The following is a 17,022-nucleotide window of genomic DNA, read 5'->3' on the forward strand; positions in this document are numbered from 1 at the left end:
TTTTGCAGATATCACAGACGTGACAACAGCGACCGTTTTGCACATGTCACAGACGTCACAACGCGACCTTTTTGCAGAGATCACAGACGTCACAACGCGACCGTTTTGCAGAGATCACAGACGTCACAACGCGACCTTTTTGCAGAGATCACAGACGTCACAACGCGACCGTTTTGCAGATGTCACAGACATCACAACGCCTTGGCAAGCACCCATGGTTTGACCCACTATCATCAACATCACAACGCCTCTGCATAACGTGCAACTTGACCCAGGTACCAAACACCGCAACGCCTTGGCATGCACCTGTAACTTGACCTACTGCCGTTGATACGTGACCTTCATCGGCACGCCCTCCTTGCCCACCAGCGTCCCGCTCGTCGCCTCCTTGGCCGTAATGGCAAACTGCTCGTTCTCGAACTCGGCAAACGCCACCGCGCGCACCGACACGAGACGCACCTCCTTGAATCCCTCGAACCGCTCGAACATGTCCGACAGCGCCTCCTCGTCCACGTCGCGCGGGATGTTCTGCAGGAACAGCGTCTTGTTGGGCCGCACGTACTCGTCCGGCACCACAGCGGCGCCGGACTTGGCAGGCCGCGGCTTGGCCGCTTCCGTCGTCGCCGGCAGCGCCGCGGCTTTGGCGTCTTCCTCTGCGCGCTTGAAGTCTGACTGCGTTAGCCCTGCGCAATCCAACCCACACGCCTCTTCGCGAGTCCTGGGACATGGCAAACACACCCTTCAGCATCAACCGCTTCCGCTTGTGCTCCTCGAACATGTCGCCCGCCTTCCGCTTCACCGTCTCGTCCGAGTGCGTCTTCGCGCGCGCGACCTTGACCGGCTTGCCGTACAGCTCGAATCCGTTCATTTCCTCGACAGCCTCGAGCGCGCTCTTCTCGCTGTCGAAGACGACAAACGCCTGGCCCTTGCGCTTCAACGAGCTCTTGGCGATGATGTCGAGGATCGGCCCGTAGTACTGGAACACGCGCGTGAGGGCGTCCTTCATCGTCTCGATGCCGACGCGCTCCTCGAGGTTGTTGACCTGTGCGCGTTAGGCGCCGCGGCGTGCAATGCGTGCGCATCCTTCTCAGTGCGAGGCTACTTACGTAGATTCTGCGCGATTAGCGGCGGACGGGACCTACCTTGCGGCTTGTGACTTACGTTTCCACGGGCACGGGGTATTTCGACACGTCAATGTGCGGCACGCCACCGCTTGTCACTACGCCTTCCATTCTGTCTGCCATATTGGGCGACGGGTGCTGGAAGTGTTGTTGGTGGAGAGGCGCCAAAGTAAAGGTCGGAGGACTGAGCTTCGACAAGTCCGATCAGTTCGCGGAGAACCGCGCTAGTCGCTCGTCACGTGTGTGCATGCCATCCCCAGCCCCATCTACACCATCTCCGTCTTGCATCTTTGAACCCGCCATTTTATGTCGATTGGGTGTTTCAACCTCCTGGACCTGCACATTGCATCGAGCCAATGTCAAGCTCTGGCAGTGCAATCTGCCTAGATGTACTTTGCCATGGTCAGCGTGATGACCATGTCGTCGCATCCGACGCTCGAGTTCAGCATGCGTTGCAGATGCCGCTTGATCTATTCTGTTCCCGCCATGCCGACACCGAGTCGCTCGCTCGACATTGCGGCTCTTGCCATTGCGGCTCTGAGCGCGGAAAATGAGCTAACATGGACAAGCTCACGTTGACGTCACCGTATCGCTCGAGCGCCGCATGCTCCGTAGTTGTATGAATGCGTCTTCAACGCCAGTGTCCTGGATCCGTCTCTTGATTCATCTGGAAACAAGGTACCCGTCGTGAGTGCGCGTTCAACACAGCCGAAAGAACAGAGAAAGAGATAGATACGGAGACCAAGCATCCACGCTCCATTCACGCCATCAAGCCCTCTCCTCTTTGCAATGCTCCACACCAACGAACCGCCTCTCGGACTCAGATGGCGCTCCCACAGCCTCTTCGTGACCACCGCGGTCGGAATGGGCGCCTTCACCGACCTCTTCCTGTACGGGCTGATCGTGCCTGTGCTGCCCTTCCTGCTCAAAGAGCGCGTGGCTCTGCCCGACTCCCAGGTCCAGGGCACCATTTCAATGCTGCTCGCCGTCTACGCTGCGGCGTCGTGCCTGACGAGTCCGATTGCAGGCGTGCTGGCGGACAAGTTCGCGAGGAGCAGACAGGTGCCGTTCACGGTTAGCTTGGTCATGCTGGTCGTTGCGACGGTCATCTTCGCGCTGGGGAGGAGTGTTGGCGTGTTGGTCGTTGCGCGGGTGTTGCAGGGTGCGAGCGCTGGTAGATCTCATCCCTTCACACATTGATTGCGTGCGTGCTGATCGGTGCAGGTGTTGTCTGGACGCTCGGACTGGCCATCATCGTGGAGACGGTCGGACAGGAGAATCTCGGGAAGACGATGGGCACAATCTTCAGTTTCATTTCCGTGGCTGGCCTCTTCTCGCCCATCTGCGGAGGCCTTCTGTACGCGAAGACGGGCTACACTGGTGTCTTCGGCGTGGGAATCGGGCTCGTGGCCATCGACTTCGTTCTGCGGATCCTGATGATCGAGAAGAAGGTCAGAGATGAGTACCTGCCCGACTCCATCGAGACAGAGGAAAGCAATGTCGCTTCTGGAGCAGACGACAGCGAGCAGACTCCTCTCCTGCCAAACTCGGACTCACCAGACACCGATGCTCGCTACCGCCTCACACCACCCAGGAACCGCATCACACGCACCCTCCCCATCCTGCTGCTCTTACGTGACCCGGGCCTGCTCACCGCAATCCTGATTGGCTTCATGCAAGCCGCGCTCCTCGGCTCCTTCGACGCTACCGTGCCCCTCGTCGCAGAGTCAGCCTTCGGGTTCAACAGCCTGAAAGCAGGGCTTCTCTTCCTCCCTCTGAGCGGCGCAGACTTCTTCCTCGGGCCCGCCTTCGGATGGGCCGTCGATCGGTACGGGGCACGGCTGTTCTCGGTGCTGGGCTTTGCCTGGCTGGTTCCGACGCTCGTGCTGCTCCGTCTACCGCACGAGACGTCGATTGTGGAGGGTCTGGATGACGGCCGTCGGATTGCGCTCTACGCGTCTATCCTCGCGCTCAACGGCGCCGGACTCGCGATGATAGGAAGCCCGAGCATCGTCGAGGCCGCGCGGCTGGTGGAGAACTACTCCAAAGCGAACGAGCAAACCTTCAGCGAAGGAGCACCGTGGGCGCAATTGTACGGGATCAACAGCATGGTCTTTAGCGGTGGCTTGGCTGTGGGACCGCTTGTTGCCGGGGCGCTGCGGGAGAAGATCGGATATGGCAACATGAACGCCGTGTTGGCTGGGGCGTGTGCAGTGACCGCGGTGCTGGCGGCCCTGTACATTGGGAGGAAAGCGGAGAAGGGGAAGGACGGGGATTGAGCAACGCGGGCTGCTCACCAAGCAGCAAGGGACCTGAAATCGAGATGCATCGTGCTGGCAAGAGAGTGCACGTCATGACACGAATAACAAACGACATCACCTCACGGTTTACAACTCTTCACGCGAGCTCAGGATCTTAGATGAGCTCTTTGGAGAGCTGGGTTTCCTCGAAGGGAACTGTTCAGAGATGAGTCATTGAGCAAAGAGCCGTCGATGGACCATCACTAGATCAGAAGTGCAATAGAAGCCGCTAAGGCATGTTCTGAGTTGGGTCCGCAGTCAAATAGCATGGAGAAGATTGGGATGGATGAGCAGCTTTGTATGATTGAACACGGACAAGCAAGCGCAGAGCACTGAACGAGGAACACTCAAACACCGAAGTCATCACTCATCGTATATGCGCATATAGCTACTAGCATGTGGCCTACAAGTCTACGCAAGAGCCTGCATAGCAATAGCAATCATCGTCATTGGCCAGCAATCCCAGGTTTGTAGGTTCACCAGTCCGGTTATGCTCTCGGCATCCTGGTGCACTTTCACCAGACGTGCAAAGTAGACATGCCAGCGCCTTGCCATGTGTGGTAATATTTGGTTGGTATTATGCGGCTCCCTCGCCCTATCATGCCCTCCTTTGAAGGCTGTCGGCCTTTTCTACAAGAAGTAGTCCGGAGTCCTGCGCGAGACCATCGGTTCGCCAGCGCGCGGGCAGGGGTCGAACTGCAGGCTAAAATCAAGTCAGTTGAGTGAATGTGGGTCAAGCAGTCAGCAACATACAAAGTGTACTTGAGATGCTCATCAATCTCCATTATGGCAGCCTGGTTACCGCACCTATAGCAGTAGTTTGGTGCTGCACTGGTCAGCGAAGAGGTCAAATAGGACGGAGGAGCGTATTACCTGAGAAGATTGTCACGACGTTTCTGTCTTGCGACCAGTTGTAACCCTCCATAACAAGCTGATGAGCGCGTGCCACCAGCGTCAGGCCGTTGTTGTGGTTGAAAGCTTCTGAGATGTCCTGTCCGAATGTGTAACCGGCACCACGAGGAGATATTCCCCAACCACATCTGTCATCAGGGTCTGACCAAAGAAGATCGCACATGGGACCCTCGTGTGGTACTTCTTGAATGCGGTCAAGCGCCCTGATGTTATCGAGGGTGTCAATGCTAGGCGAGAGACCACCGTGGAGACAGAAGATCTGGTTGTCGATCAAGGCGGTGAGAGGCAGGTAGTCGAAGAGGTCTGTGAAGTATTTCCAGACATTGGCGTTGCCGTACTTGCGGAGGCACTCGTCGTAGAAGCCGTACACCTGGGTGATCTGTCTCGACTCGTGGTTTCCACGGAGGATGGTAATGCGCTGGGGGTATCGAATCTTTAATGCAACAAGAAGGGTCACAGTCTCGACAGAGAAGTATCCTCGGTCCACGTAGTCACCTGAATGCGGTCAGCACACGGCACAGCGATGAAGGCGGTGAACGCACCCATGAAGAGGTAGTTCGTGTCGGGGTTGGGACCGCCAATCTTGAACAGTTCCATCAAGTCGTGGAACTGTCCGTGAATATCACCACAAACTGTGACGGGACATTTCTGCGTATATATGAGCCGCTGCATGGCGAGATTAGGGGCGCAGCACATACCACTGGTTGTACGTTTGACTCTTCCTGAAGAACTTCACGGGCCTAGCACGCCGAATAGTCAGTATACAGCTTGTTCCCGTCCGCCGCTGCGGCGCATCGTCGCATACCTTGTCGCACAGCCTCTGTACATCACTCTCCGCCAATTGCTTGCACTGCATCAGGCTCTCGATCCAGCCATCCAACGTGGGGATTGTGGTGGGCTCGGATGCCGGAGCTGACGAGAGCTGCATGGGCTCAGGCATCTTGACATCCTCCATATTCGTGTCCATGTTTGCGGCGCGGCGGGTGTGGTGATGGTAGGTGGGGGTCGTTTGTTGTGGAGGTCGCGCTGTCGAGGGGCTCTTGCCCTTTCAAACTTGGCAGATGACGTGCCAACGGCGGGCAGGCAGATTCGCAGAGACAGTGAGCTTTGCGGGCGCGAACAGCGAGTCCAGAAGACGATCGGCGGTATTTGGCAGCTTTCACAAGCAGTAGCTGGGTTCAGCAGAAGAATGGGGCGTGAATTGACGTGCGTACCACACGGCACGGCCGCAGTCACGTTACCTTTCAGCCGGCGCTCAGTCACATGATACAGTCGAGTTCATCAAAGTCGAGAGCTCGCGGTCTTGCAGGGGTACTAGATGCGCTGATAGGTCAGTCAGTGCATGTCGGTGCCACGCCCCGCCCATGAGGCAAGGCACCGACACTCCCGGGCGAAGGATCCCACACTTTCACAAGCGTCAGCCTTGGACGCAAGGCTGACCGCTGAGGCTAAATTGCCGCCTCTTCTTCTCTGCGCTGCAAGGCTGTCGGCTGGAGATCGCCTCGGGCTAAGGCGCTCGAGCCACTCGTTCTGCCAGATCGTTGCGCTACCCGACGCAAAGATGCAAGCATGCGCAGCAGCCCCTGCAATTCACTGAACCTTACGAGAATGATGATTCCTAGGTTTTCTACCTCTTGCACAGCATCACTACATGGCGAGCTCAGTGCGCTGGGAGGGGGGGAGGGTATATCGCTAATCCTTATCGGTCACTGGCGCGGGCGCTTCCCAATAAATTGACGCCTCCCGCTCTTTTCCTTCTCCACTTAGACGCGTCGCGACATCCAGCACCGCAACTGCAACTGCCAAAAACACCACGACACAACAGTCGCAACTGCTGCCAAATCACATCTAACACGTGTAAAGTCACTCGCAATTGCGATGGCTTCAAACAAACGCGACTTTGTTCGCGCCTTCGACACTCCTGCCGGTCTGCACCTCACTGCAGAGCCTCAGGTTTGTCATTTATGATTGCGCTTTGTCTCACACAAAGCTCACACCAAGGCAGGCTTCTCCAGTACGATACATCCCTGGCCAATGGCCCGAGGAGGTAGTCGCCGACACATATGAGATCGCTCCAGCCCCAGGCGTCTCGATCTTCACGACCATTTCGCGCTTCGCGACATCTTTCCGCTTGGAGGTCTCCAACATCCCAGAACGGTTGAGGAAGTACTTCGCGTGTCCACAGCAGATCATCGCCCTCCCCGTCATCAGAGATGATGGCTCATCCAAGCGACGCCTTATCGACGCGGGTTTTGCGCCTACCACGCCGAGCCGTGGAGGCAGTCAGCATACTGGTCTCTGGATCGAGACCCCACCATCACCTCAGTACCCTAAAGATCTGCGGGGTAACGACAGCCCAGACTGGTCGATAGACGATATCGACACCGGCAGTCCCCCACCTCAATGTCGACAGATTCTTCCCTTGAAGACCTCCAGGGTCGTCTCGCCTGCTACACAATTCAACATTCTCCGACGCTCTCCCGTTACACCCATGCGCAGCCAGCTGCTTAAGAAGCAGTTGCGGAAAGTGGAGGCAGTCAGGACTACATCACCTACATCACCGCTCGAAGCTCGGCGAAACCAAGACGCCGACGCACGGACCACAGACCGCCCTCTCGGATATCTCGACCCTGCCGACGTCTTAGACAACGACCTCTCAATCCTTCCTGACGCCGACAACTTGAGCAGCACATCCGAATCTCTGCGCAGCCCTTCACCTTCATCATCGCGCCACAAGAGCACCCGATGGGCTTCACAAGGTCGCGTCAAAGCCTACTACGTCGACGAGCGTATCAGCGAAATGCTTGACTCCACTCTCGAGTCCATTCGCTCACCTATCTCAAAACCCAACTTCTGCGGCGACAATGACGATGGCGACTCGTCTGACGACATCCAAAACGTACCTTTGATTGATCCCAAGACCACCTCTGACTCGGATGAGTCCGTCGACGGGCCGTCCTTGCAAGACTCATCTCTGTTTGACTCCCTCGAGGAAACAGAACTCTCAAAAGAGCTGCTCCAAGATCTCGAACAGAATTTCAAGAAACTCCTCAATGAGGAGCCACGTCCTCCTTCCCCGCCGAAGCCATTGTTGGCCCCGTTGTCGGACTCGGAACGTACCCAGCTCGAGGAGTTGGCCGCTATGTCGAAGCATGGACAGGACGGATGTTACTCTATCGTTCCGGACAAGATTACCGCTCGCGACTTCGGTACTTTGCTGCCCGACATGTTCAATGGCAGCGCCAAAGCTTGGCTCAATGACGAGATTGTCAATCAGTACCTCGCAATCCTCGTCAAGACGTCCAATGATGATTGCGGTTTCGTCTACAAGCGGGGTGGTCCGGCTCCCCCCTATCACGCCTTCTCCTCGCACTGGTTCAATTCGATCAAGGGCGGCGTCAAGAAGGTGGAGCGCTGGGCCAGTAGAGTTGGCCTGGGAGGTAGGCAGTTCATGGACGCTAAGGTCGTCCTGTTTCCTATCTGCGACGGTTCCCATTGGCGACTCCTCGCTGTCAACCCACAGAAGCGCACCATCGAGTACCTGGACTCCCTGGGCTGGGATGGATCCGAATACATTCGAAAACTGCGCGATTATCTCCAGCACGAGCTTAAGGATGCTTACAAAGAGGAGGAATGGACAGTCGTCGAGCTGCAGCGCAGCGCCAGGCAGTTGAACGGTAGCGATTGCGGTGTGTTTGTGCTCCTCAACGCTCTGGTGTCACTGTTGGGCGTCGAGTTCAAGAAGGTGGTGGCATGCAACGGCATGCACGAGGCCAGGGAGAGACTGGCAATGACGATTATTACTGGTTATGCTATTGAGATGGAGTACTGAAGCGCGGAGACATTTACGGGCTTCTGGTTTCGTTCAGATTTTTCTCCGGTTGTTTGTCTTCTTTGGTTGTTTGGTCGCTCTTGTTTGTCTGGTTTCTTTTGGTTTCGATTTTGGTTTTGGCGTTCGGGCATACTTGGAGTCCAGTTGTTAAGATACCCCCACCAGCAAAAAGCTGCATGAAGCGAATGAATCGTACTATTATTATGACCTGAATGCCTCCAGGGTAACGCGTCATTCTAGCCCCCATGTTCACGCTTGTGTGAGATGAATCTGCAGATTGTCACCTCGGATTTGAGGATGGATATGCCGACTGCCTTCTAGATCGTGCTTCAAAGCCCCCACGACCTCAAAATGACGGTTCCTATTTCTCGACACTCTCGACTACCGCTCGCTCGACGGGTGAGCTGACTGCTTCCAGGGCCCGTTTCCGAACGAGGAAATTGATTCAAAGCGGAACATCTAAGCGCGGTACTGATCACCCGCGAAGATATTAACACCGCTTGTAATAATGGCAACTAGCACAATTTACTCGATCGGTACCAAACCGAATACTAACATACCCACGACATCGAGCAAACCTAGAAGGATAGATTGCGACATGCACAAACGAGCTCTCTGGCTGCGGAAAGGCCAATGAGACGCTTAGGATCGATATTTAGGCCGTTGCTCACTTCGATCAAGTAGCAGAGCAGGCACAGCAGAAAAGGTTTGAATTATTGTTCCGCATCGTCGATAAATAGATTTCGGGTTACTTTGCGCCAGATCATGCGGGCGATCTTATGGTATGTCTATATTAGCTTCGGGGCAGAAACGGGGCAATGCATCGCCAACCATGAGTCGACGAAATGTGACATTTGAGATACAACGAATGGAATGTGTTCTATTAGAGGCTTTATTTTGTTTTTTTCTATTTGCTGATGTAGAACTAGAATGTATGCGTTGGCTTCGATCTCACGTTCCTCCTCTCTCCAGCCACATCGATTCGTTCACCCAGCTGAAGGAGTGATCTGTCGCTACTGCATCAAGTGCCCTCAGTAGTGATGATTGAGAGTAGGTCATAGCATGGACTCCCACATCCCCTAAATCCTCGACCCAAATTTTCAAGTCTCTTTTTCTCTGTTTTCGATCTAGCAGTCGCGGAAAGCTGAGGACGAGGATTTGCTGTCCGGTCGCACTCCCCATGCGGATACTCCTCCTGTAGACACCATGCTCCAACCAGTATTCCACGACGTAGGGACTACAACTTCTTCAATCCGGAGGTGGGTCTGAGAGGGGCGTACGACTTCTAGGTGGTTTTTCTGGAGTTCGGCCATCCTTGGTCGGCTTATATGCGTGGCAGAGGGACATTGATACGTCGAGTCTGCTTGGCTGTAGCGCCGTTGGAAAAGTTGCGGTCCAGACAGCGTGCCTTCTGCTTCTCCATCTGTGAACTCACGTCAGCACTGTGTACTTGTCAGCAGTATCATAGAATTCGGGCAGAATGGTTCTATTGGTCAAATGGGTATAGAACTCCACTGTGGTGTCCATGAATCATGACCTGTGTCTTTTCATTACGGCCTGTCGTCAACTCCTTCTCTTTTCTATTTCACGTTCGATCAACCCTCTAGTGACCATGCCCGTCATCTCCACCCTGCTCCTCAGGATCAAGCTTGATCAGTGTGTCGATACGCATGATCGCCACGCACGCCTCGACAGCGGACTTCAACTGCTTGACCTTGCTCATGCTGGGCTCAAGAACACCGGCCTTCACGCAATCGTGTACCTTGCCGTTTGCGAGGTCCAGCCCGTAGTTCTTGTAGTTCTTCGACTTGGCAAGCTGTTTCGCGTCCTGCGAAGAGGGGTCTGTGGGGTTGACGGTTCGCTGCGAGAGCGCGTGTCTCGATCGCAGGTTGGCGACGAGCTCGGTTGCGTCCTTTGCTGCGTTGATAGCGAGAGTCTTGGGGATAGCGAGGAGAGCCTGGGCGAAGGCTGCGATAGCCAACTGCTCACGGGAGCCCTGTGCGACACGTCAGTTTACACCTCGGTGAATAAAATGTAAATGTACTTACGACCGATGTTGCCCACTCTTCCAGATAGATGTGCAGAGCTGTCTCAGCGGCACCTCCGCCGGGCACAATACGTCCGCTCTCGAGAGTTCGCTTAACGGCGCACAGCGAGTCGTGTACTGACCGCTCCATCTCGTCGAGCGCGTAGTCATTGGCTCCTCGCAGAATGATCGACGCGGAAGAGAAGGCCTTGGTGCCCTTGACCAGGATGCACTCATCGTCAGAGATGCGCTCTTGGGCTACCTCCTCTGCGTAACCCAAGTTTGCCGCCTCGAACTTCTCATCACCGTTCAAATCTGAGAGTGTGCTGACCAATGTCGCTCCAGTAGCCTTTGCTATCCTGCGCAGATCCTCCTTCTTGCACCTTCGTACTGCCATCGCGCCCTTCTCAATGAAGTGCTTCAGACAAAGGTCGTCAATACCCTTGGTTGTGAGGATAACGTTTGCGCCGGCCTTCAGGATCATCTCGATGCGCTCCTCGACAATGCCGGCTTCACGCTGGCGGATCTTCTCGAGCTGTTCTGGGTCGTCGATCGTGATGTGTACGCCCAACTTCATGCGCTCCTTCTGGAGGTTGATGTCCAAACAGGCAATCTTAGCGTCGGTAATGCGGGTCTTCATAGCTTGTGAGGCGACTGTGCAGTTGAGAGCGTAGCCCTTGACGAGTACGGACTGGGTAGCGCTCTGGCCGTGTGCCTTCAGGATATTGACAGCCTTGACGGGGTACTTGGTCTCGTTCTTGTTGTTGGTGGTCTTGACGGAGGTCATAGCATCCACAACCATGTTGGCGAAGAAGTCCGAGTCTGAACCGATAATCTTCGAAGACATGGATGTCTTTGCAATGTTTACAAGAGAGTCGCGACCGAGGGTATCCACCTTTGTACTGATGTTCTCGTTCATGTACTTGACCGCCTCCCTCAGCGCCAGCCTGTAGCCTGTGATGATGGTAGTGGGGTGGATCTTGTTCTTCATAAGCTCGTTCGCCCTCGTCAGCAGCTCAGCAGCGATTATGACGACCGACGTTGTGCCATCACCGACTTCCTTATCCTGCTGTTGGGCGAGGTCGACGAGGATCTTCCCCGCGGGGTGTTCGATGTCGAGCAAACTGAGGATCGTGGCGCCGTCATTCGTGACTGTGACGTCGCCGATGTCGTCTACCATCATCTTATCGAGACCTGAAGGTCCAAACGACGACTTGACGACATTGGCAATAGCCTGTGTAGCAAGGACATTCTGGTCGCGAATGTCTTGGCCGCTGATTTTGTTTCCACCGAGGACTGCACATGTCAGCTCAGATTCTGCTCTTCGAAGTGCTCCCAAGCCTACACAGAGTTCCTCCGCTACGTGACTGCTCGAAGATTCCGGCCATGTTGTTGTGGTGTAGCTGTTTATGCTGTGTTTAGGCTCCGTTAACGCGTGTGTCCGAAATCTTTAGGGCGGGATGCTCCTGCATGTCGGCGTTTGGTGCCGGGCCTCCGACGTTAGCGGACAGGGGTGCCGCGAATGAGTCGCCCGCCCTCCACATTCGGACACAACACCACGCGAGACTTCTGTGATTGTGTTGACAGCCTGACAAACTGCTTTTTAGGTACGCGCTGCGCCCTTGCTGTTCTTCGTATCTGCTGTTTCCTGCCCCCCGTGTCTGACTCCACAACTGCAGGTAAACATGCCCTTCTGACTGTACCCCGCCATACCCCGCCAAACATTCCGATATCTGGTTCTGTTTCCCAAAGGGATAGCTTTTGGTGTTCAGCTACTGTTGTACCCACACTTGAATACGATTCTGAATTCGCAACACCTGGCGCGTTCTTTTTCCTTGCGCTGACGCGTTTCTCATCTCAGACTTTTTCCTCTCATACCACATCAAACATCTCTGCAATGGCCGAAGCCACCGCCGCCGACGGCAAGATGAAGGATCTTAAGATCTCTGAGACCAAGAAGAGCAAGAAGGACGGTGCTCCCAAGGCCGCTGCCAAGAAGCCCCAGCAGCAGAAGAAGAAGGTCAGATACGTGTGGTAGCAACAGGGTTGAGCCGGAATGTTTACGCCATGGCAGATTGAGGGCGCCGCGCTCATTGGCATCGATGTCGCAAAGGAAGACGACCTCGGCGAGTGGTACCAGCAGGTAATCACCAAGGGACAGATGATCTCTTACTACGATGTGAGCCGTTAAAGCTCCCAAACACTGTCACTCCATGCTAACGCGTCTAGGTTGCCGGATGGTAAACATAAAGCTGACCTCAACATCGAGTACTTTACTAATTTCGAGATCAGCTACATCCTCGAGCCCGCATCCTACGCCATCTGGGAGTCCATCAAGGCCTGGTTCGACAGCCAGATCAAGACCTTGAAGGTCCGTAACGCATACTTCCCCATCTTCATCAGCCAAGACAACCTTGAGAGGGAGAAGGAGCACATTGAAGGCTTCGCCGCAGAAGTCGCCTGGGTCACAAAGGGTGGAAAGTCCGATCTCGAGAAGCCCGTTGCCGTTCGCCCTACCTCCGAGACTGCCATGTACCCCTACTTCGCACGCAAGATCCAGTCGCATCGCGATCTTCCTTTGAAGCTGAACCAGTGGAACAATGTTGTTCGGTGGGAGTTCAAGCGTACGTGCCCGAGCCTTGTCTCAGTTGGCCTCACACTGACGCACTGCAGACCCTATGCCTTTCATTCGTTCGCGTGAGTTCTTGTGGCAAGAAGGCCATACAGCTCATTTGACCAAGGAGGAGGCCGGAGCCGAAGTCATGCAAATCCTTGAATGGTACTCTCAGGTCTACCAGGACTTGCTCGCCGTCCCTGTCGTCAAGGGCACGAAGACCGTCAACGAGAAGTTCCCCGGTGCTGACTACACAACAACCATCGAAGGTTTCATCCCTGCCACTGGCCGTGGTATCCAGGCCGCCACATCTCACTGCCTCGGACAGCATTTCTCCAAGATGTTCAACATCACTGTTGAGGACCCCAACCCCAAGGAGGGAGGCAAGGCAGAGCACGTCCACGTCTGGCAAAACTCCTGGGGCCTTACTACTCGATCCATCGGTGTCATGATCCTGACCCACGGCGACAACCGTGGTATGGTCATTCCTCCCCGCGTTGCTGAGATTCAGGTTGTTCTGATTCCCGTTGGTGTCACCGCTAAGATGTCTGCTGAAGCTAAGGAGGAGCTGTACAGTAAGGTCAAGAGCATCCACGACAGCCTGATCGAGGCTGGAGTCCGCGTTGAGTCCGACTACCGTGAGGGCTACTCCCCTGGCTGGAAGTTCAACGACTGGGAGCTCAAGGGTATTCCTCTGCGTATTGAGTTCGGTCCCAAGGACGCTGAGAAGGGCATTGTCACAACTTCCCGCCGTGATATCGACAACAAGGACGATGCACGTGGCACCATCAACGTTGATGACGTTGCCAAGGAGGTTCCTCAACTGCTTGAGAAGATCCAAGCCGACATGTTCGCGAAGGCTGACAAGGCCTACCGCGACCACCGCATTCAGCTCACCAACTGGGACGAGTTCGTCCCCACACTTAACGGCAAGAACGTTGTTCTAGTTCCCCACTGCGAAGGTGAGAAGTGCGAAGACGAGGTCAAGGCCAAGAGCGCGAAGACAGCGCTTGGCGATGGTGTTGCGGAAGATAAGCAGGCCCCTGCCATGGGCGCTAAGAGCTTGTGCATTCCCTTCGATCAGCCTGAGGGCATCGAGCCCGGCAAGACCAAGTGCATCAACCCTGACTGCACAACCCCTGCTAAGGCCTGGGTCTTGTTCGGAAGGAGTTACTAGAGAAGGTTGGAGATTGAGTGTTTGCTGTTAGCATTGAGCATTTGGTGGCCAGGTGTTTGATGTGGTGTTTGCGCGGTATGGAGTTGAAACACCGTTGCCACGATGATGAATGTTTTATGCATGTCCGACAAGATATCAAAAATGATATACAGTCTCGACAAGACTCCTGTGAAGATGTTGACAGAAGATTATGGAAGAGCTACGATTAACATGTTGGCAACTGCTTCGTGGGACTGTTCGAACCATGTGTCTGCCAACTGTGCAGTATCCTAGCAGGTCTTCGTTGTCACTTTTGCCTTCACTTCCGCCGCACTTAGTCAAGGTTGTGACTGCCAGTCCACCTAGCTCTTCTACACTCAACTTCCCATAGATCCGCCACAAGAGACTTATTATGTGTAACAAGCTCCTCCAGACCTACGCCTGCGGGCACTCAAAGAGCATCTGCACAACGCCCTGCCTCCACGCACTCGAGTCCACTCAGGCTACCGCCAGCCTGACTCCATCCACGGCCACAGTCATTCGCTTGAACTCAACGGTATCCTCCATCAACCCAGACTCACGCTTGCCTTCAAGGAACTTCTCGCGCCCTCATCTGAGCAGCCGGTCGCCTCTGCGCGTCACCAATATCCCCTCCGCTACATTGTCGCCCACACATGTCCCAGCATTCCGCTTCATCCCGCCCTCGACACCGTCCCCCACATCCCCCGTCTCACCTCTCTCACCATCCTTCGCCAGCTCCGCACCACCCAGCAGATTACCATCACCATCGCCATCTCCTTCCAGCGTAGCGAGGGAGCAGGAAGTCGAGCCTACATTCTGTAGCTACTTCATTCCGCGATACCTCATGACGAGCAAGTATCCGTGCATTGAATGCTATAGAAAGGGTGAGTGGGAGGCGCTCAGGGCGCGGTGGATGGAGAACTATCGGTTGGGGCATCCGTTGGACAAGGTCGAGGACATTGAGGTTCTGGAGTGGTGTCGGGTGTGCTTGGGCGGGGCGCATGCGAGGCGTCGATGAATATGAATAAGGTTTGAAGAGAGTGAGGAGGGAAAACGTTGGCGAAAATGTCCGAAGGGGATTTGTGCATTTGAGAGGATGCGCTAAGGAGATAGTAAGTGCGTGTAGAGTGGAGGACACAGCCATGCAACGAGAGACTTGAGAAAGCATTTGCACTACACTTGACGCACATAGATTGTAACCTTTGTACGATGTTCATTGGCCGAAGACTCATGTTCGCATTAGTATGTAAACGAAGAAGGTCACCTCGAGCATTGAAGCTCTTATTGGTGCACACGGACAGCTCGCAATATGATTACCACCCCTTATTTGTGTATGTACTGAAATTGCTCATGACTCGTCCATGTTTTCATCCTCATCCTCATCCTCGTTCTCCACTGTCCTCTTGACGCCCTCTAAGAACGCCTTAACTGCGTCACCACCGCCAAGCGGCATGGCGCCACCCCTCATGTAGCCACCGTGCTCAACGGCAATGTTTAGCGCCTGAGCAACAGTTGGCAGTGCACCGGACTTCAAGGCCTCTGTAAGACTTCCAAGCGCAGCGCGAAGCTGAGGTGCCCTTACTATCCCCTTGATAACTTCTCTCTTCTCGTCCTGGCCCAGTGTCTGCACCACCATCTGTGCGGTATCGCCGTTGGGGTCAATCTGGTCAATGTCCTCAACCTCAGCCTCGAGCAAGAATGGTGTAGTGGGAAGCTGGGCGCAGAGTGCATCGATGAGCTCGTCGGACGCGTCCTCGATTACAGGGCCGGTCGTGGTCGGCCATAGGAGGTCAAGTAGAGTTGTAAAGTCGCCGCCACCTTGCTGTTGTTGCCCGCTGCCTCCGCTGCCCCCACTGCCGCCCTTGAGGGAGTCCACGAAGTTCTGGACGATAGATGAAACATCACCCACTCCTCCTGCTCTACTCGAACGTTAGCGAGAGTTCCGGTCCATGAGAAATTAAAGCAGCAATCGATCGTCGTGGCGGGAGGAAGACTTGGTATGGAAAGCATGATCTCTGTTTGTTTAGTGTTACATATGAGCAGCCAGTGCTGTCATGCCGTGTGGGCAAGTTGTGCTCCCGAACGCCTCACCGTGATAATCGGTCCTTTGAGTCTCTAATGCTTTCCTCGCCAATGTCTTCCACAGCCGCTCGAACCATGCCGGTAATGTCGATGCGCCACGACGCCGATTGCAATGTAACCAGTATAAATGCTTAGATGGATAACCTACGCTCGGCCGCCGTCAGCACCACCTTCACGAGACTCTTCGCCCTCGTCTCGAATGTCACCACCTGTAGCCCCAGATCCAGCGCCTCCTGTGCTGCCGTGGCGATTACGGCGGGTGGACTCCCCGACATCTTCCATCGTCTCGTCGTCGTCGCCGCCGCCGGAGGGATGACTCGGGATGCTCGCGAGCTCAGCCTGGACGTCGATATCTTCACCATTCAAGAGAAGATCAACAATCTGGCCGATCTTGAGGTCACGCTCGCTGAAACAGCTTGCATCACTACGAGGGTGCTGTGACTTCGACTGTAACCAGAAGAGGTAGCGTTGTGAGCTGGAGTTGAACTTGAGGACGAATATGCGGCCATCGGTGGGCGACTTGACTGATTCGGAGTCTTCGGCGGCATCCTTGCCGGTGTATGGCGAGAATGAGCCATCACCGGGGATCATGATGAGATCGAGCTCGGACTCCTCGAGAGTCTTGTCGCGGGGTCGCCAGCAGAAGTGAACAAACTCTAAGCGGTGTAAGTGATGTTTGGAGCAATGAGCTGGCTATACAAACCATCTTCGCCCTGGTACAGGTAGACATAGCCAGGCCCGGCGACTGGCTTGACAGCCTGCTTGTTGCCATCTCTGGACTGCCTCTGTTAGCGTTGTGTAATGCGCAGATGATGCATGAAGCTTACAGTGATATTGCACTTGCCAGCCTTGAACGTGATAAGTGGCTGGATCGACATGTTGGTATGTGTGGGTGGAGAATCAGAAGCTGGGGTTGGTGGTTGAGCTGCCTGTGTATGCGGCAACGAGCTGCGGCGGC

General features: G+C 55.0%; 9 protein-coding genes across 9 annotated transcripts in view; 5 read left to right on the top strand and 4 right to left on the bottom strand.

Annotated features, from left to right (window-relative positions):
* M421DRAFT_161840 (uncharacterized protein) overlaps nucleotides 1–38 on the top strand; it is a 1,572-nt gene extending 1,534 nt beyond the window's left edge. Inside the window, exon 6 of the mRNA XM_033587688.1 lies at nucleotides 1–38. The gene's annotated coding sequence lies outside the window, so the exon portion shown is untranslated.
* Nucleotides 39–97: 59 nt separating this feature from the next.
* Nucleotides 98–1,285, bottom strand: M421DRAFT_421045 (U2 small nuclear ribonucleo protein B). Its single transcript, XM_033592695.1, has 4 exons — nucleotides 1,162–1,285; nucleotides 1,107–1,113; nucleotides 739–1,042; nucleotides 98–668 (listed from the first exon to the last, which is right to left on the bottom strand). Exons 1-4 carry the CDS (start codon nucleotides 1,230–1,232, stop codon nucleotides 319–321), a joined length of 732 nt encoding a protein of 243 aa, XP_033448103.1. The 5' UTR covers nucleotides 1,233–1,285; the 3' UTR covers nucleotides 98–318.
* Nucleotides 1,286–1,722: 437 nt separating this feature from the next.
* Nucleotides 1,723–3,767, top strand: M421DRAFT_161932 (MFS general substrate transporter). Its single transcript, XM_033587689.1, has 2 exons — nucleotides 1,723–2,295; nucleotides 2,346–3,767. Exons 1-2 carry the CDS (start codon nucleotides 1,911–1,913, stop codon nucleotides 3,398–3,400), a joined length of 1,440 nt encoding a protein of 479 aa, XP_033448104.1. The 5' UTR covers nucleotides 1,723–1,910; the 3' UTR covers nucleotides 3,401–3,767.
* Nucleotides 3,708–5,579, bottom strand: M421DRAFT_421047 (serine/threonine-protein phosphatase PP2A catalytic subunit). The gene is made up of 6 exons (XM_033592696.1): nucleotides 5,139–5,579; nucleotides 5,032–5,073; nucleotides 4,876–4,981; nucleotides 4,295–4,828; nucleotides 4,175–4,247; nucleotides 3,708–4,124 (listed from the first exon to the last, which is right to left on the bottom strand). Exons 1-6 carry the CDS (start codon nucleotides 5,298–5,300, stop codon nucleotides 4,052–4,054), a joined length of 990 nt encoding a protein of 329 aa, XP_033448105.1. The 5' UTR covers nucleotides 5,301–5,579; the 3' UTR covers nucleotides 3,708–4,051.
* A 632-nt stretch (nucleotides 5,580–6,211) lies between these two features.
* On the top strand, nucleotides 6,212–8,165 carry M421DRAFT_5533 (cysteine proteinase; the record flags this gene model as incomplete). Its single annotated transcript, XM_033595298.1, has 2 exons — nucleotides 6,212–6,286; nucleotides 6,339–8,165. The coding sequence occupies 2 exons, from the start codon at nucleotides 6,212–6,214 to the stop codon at nucleotides 8,163–8,165; spliced, it is 1,902 nt and encodes a 633-aa protein (XP_033448106.1).
* Nucleotides 8,166–9,768: 1,603 nt separating this feature from the next.
* M421DRAFT_5534 (T-complex protein 1 subunit alpha) lies at nucleotides 9,769–11,579 on the bottom strand (the record flags this gene model as incomplete). The annotated part of the gene is made up of 3 exons (XM_033595300.1): nucleotides 9,769–10,161; nucleotides 10,214–11,487; nucleotides 11,537–11,579. The coding sequence occupies 3 exons, from the start codon at nucleotides 11,577–11,579 to the stop codon at nucleotides 9,769–9,771; spliced, it is 1,710 nt and encodes a 569-aa protein (XP_033448107.1).
* Nucleotides 11,580–11,760: 181 nt separating this feature from the next.
* On the top strand, nucleotides 11,761–14,085 carry M421DRAFT_421051 (prolyl-tRNA synthetase). Its single transcript, XM_033592697.1, has 6 exons — nucleotides 11,761–11,870; nucleotides 12,053–12,211; nucleotides 12,266–12,370; nucleotides 12,421–12,431; nucleotides 12,484–12,815; nucleotides 12,865–14,085. Exons 2-6 carry the CDS (start codon nucleotides 12,089–12,091, stop codon nucleotides 13,980–13,982), a joined length of 1,689 nt encoding a protein of 562 aa, XP_033448108.1. The 5' UTR covers nucleotides 11,761–11,870; nucleotides 12,053–12,088; the 3' UTR covers nucleotides 13,983–14,085.
* A 288-nt stretch (nucleotides 14,086–14,373) lies between these two features.
* On the top strand, nucleotides 14,374–15,000 carry M421DRAFT_5536 (uncharacterized protein; the record flags this gene model as incomplete). Its single annotated transcript, XM_033595301.1, has 1 exon — nucleotides 14,374–15,000. One exon carries the CDS (start codon nucleotides 14,374–14,376, stop codon nucleotides 14,998–15,000), a length of 627 nt encoding a protein of 208 aa, XP_033448109.1.
* A 330-nt stretch (nucleotides 15,001–15,330) lies between these two features.
* M421DRAFT_101285 (uncharacterized protein) lies at nucleotides 15,331–16,942 on the bottom strand (the record flags this gene model as incomplete). The annotated part of the gene is made up of 4 exons (XM_033586620.1): nucleotides 15,331–15,901; nucleotides 16,213–16,720; nucleotides 16,768–16,843; nucleotides 16,892–16,942. 4 exons carry the CDS (start codon nucleotides 16,940–16,942, stop codon nucleotides 15,331–15,333), a joined length of 1,206 nt encoding a protein of 401 aa, XP_033448110.1.
* Between the last annotated feature and the right edge of the window lie 80 nt (nucleotides 16,943–17,022).

The sequence above is a fragment of the Didymella exigua genome (assembly GCF_010094145.1).
Source record: "Didymella exigua CBS 183.55 unplaced genomic scaffold M421scaffold_15, whole genome shotgun sequence".
Classification (NCBI taxonomy): Eukaryota; Fungi; Ascomycota; class Dothideomycetes; order Pleosporales; family Didymellaceae; genus Didymella; species Didymella exigua.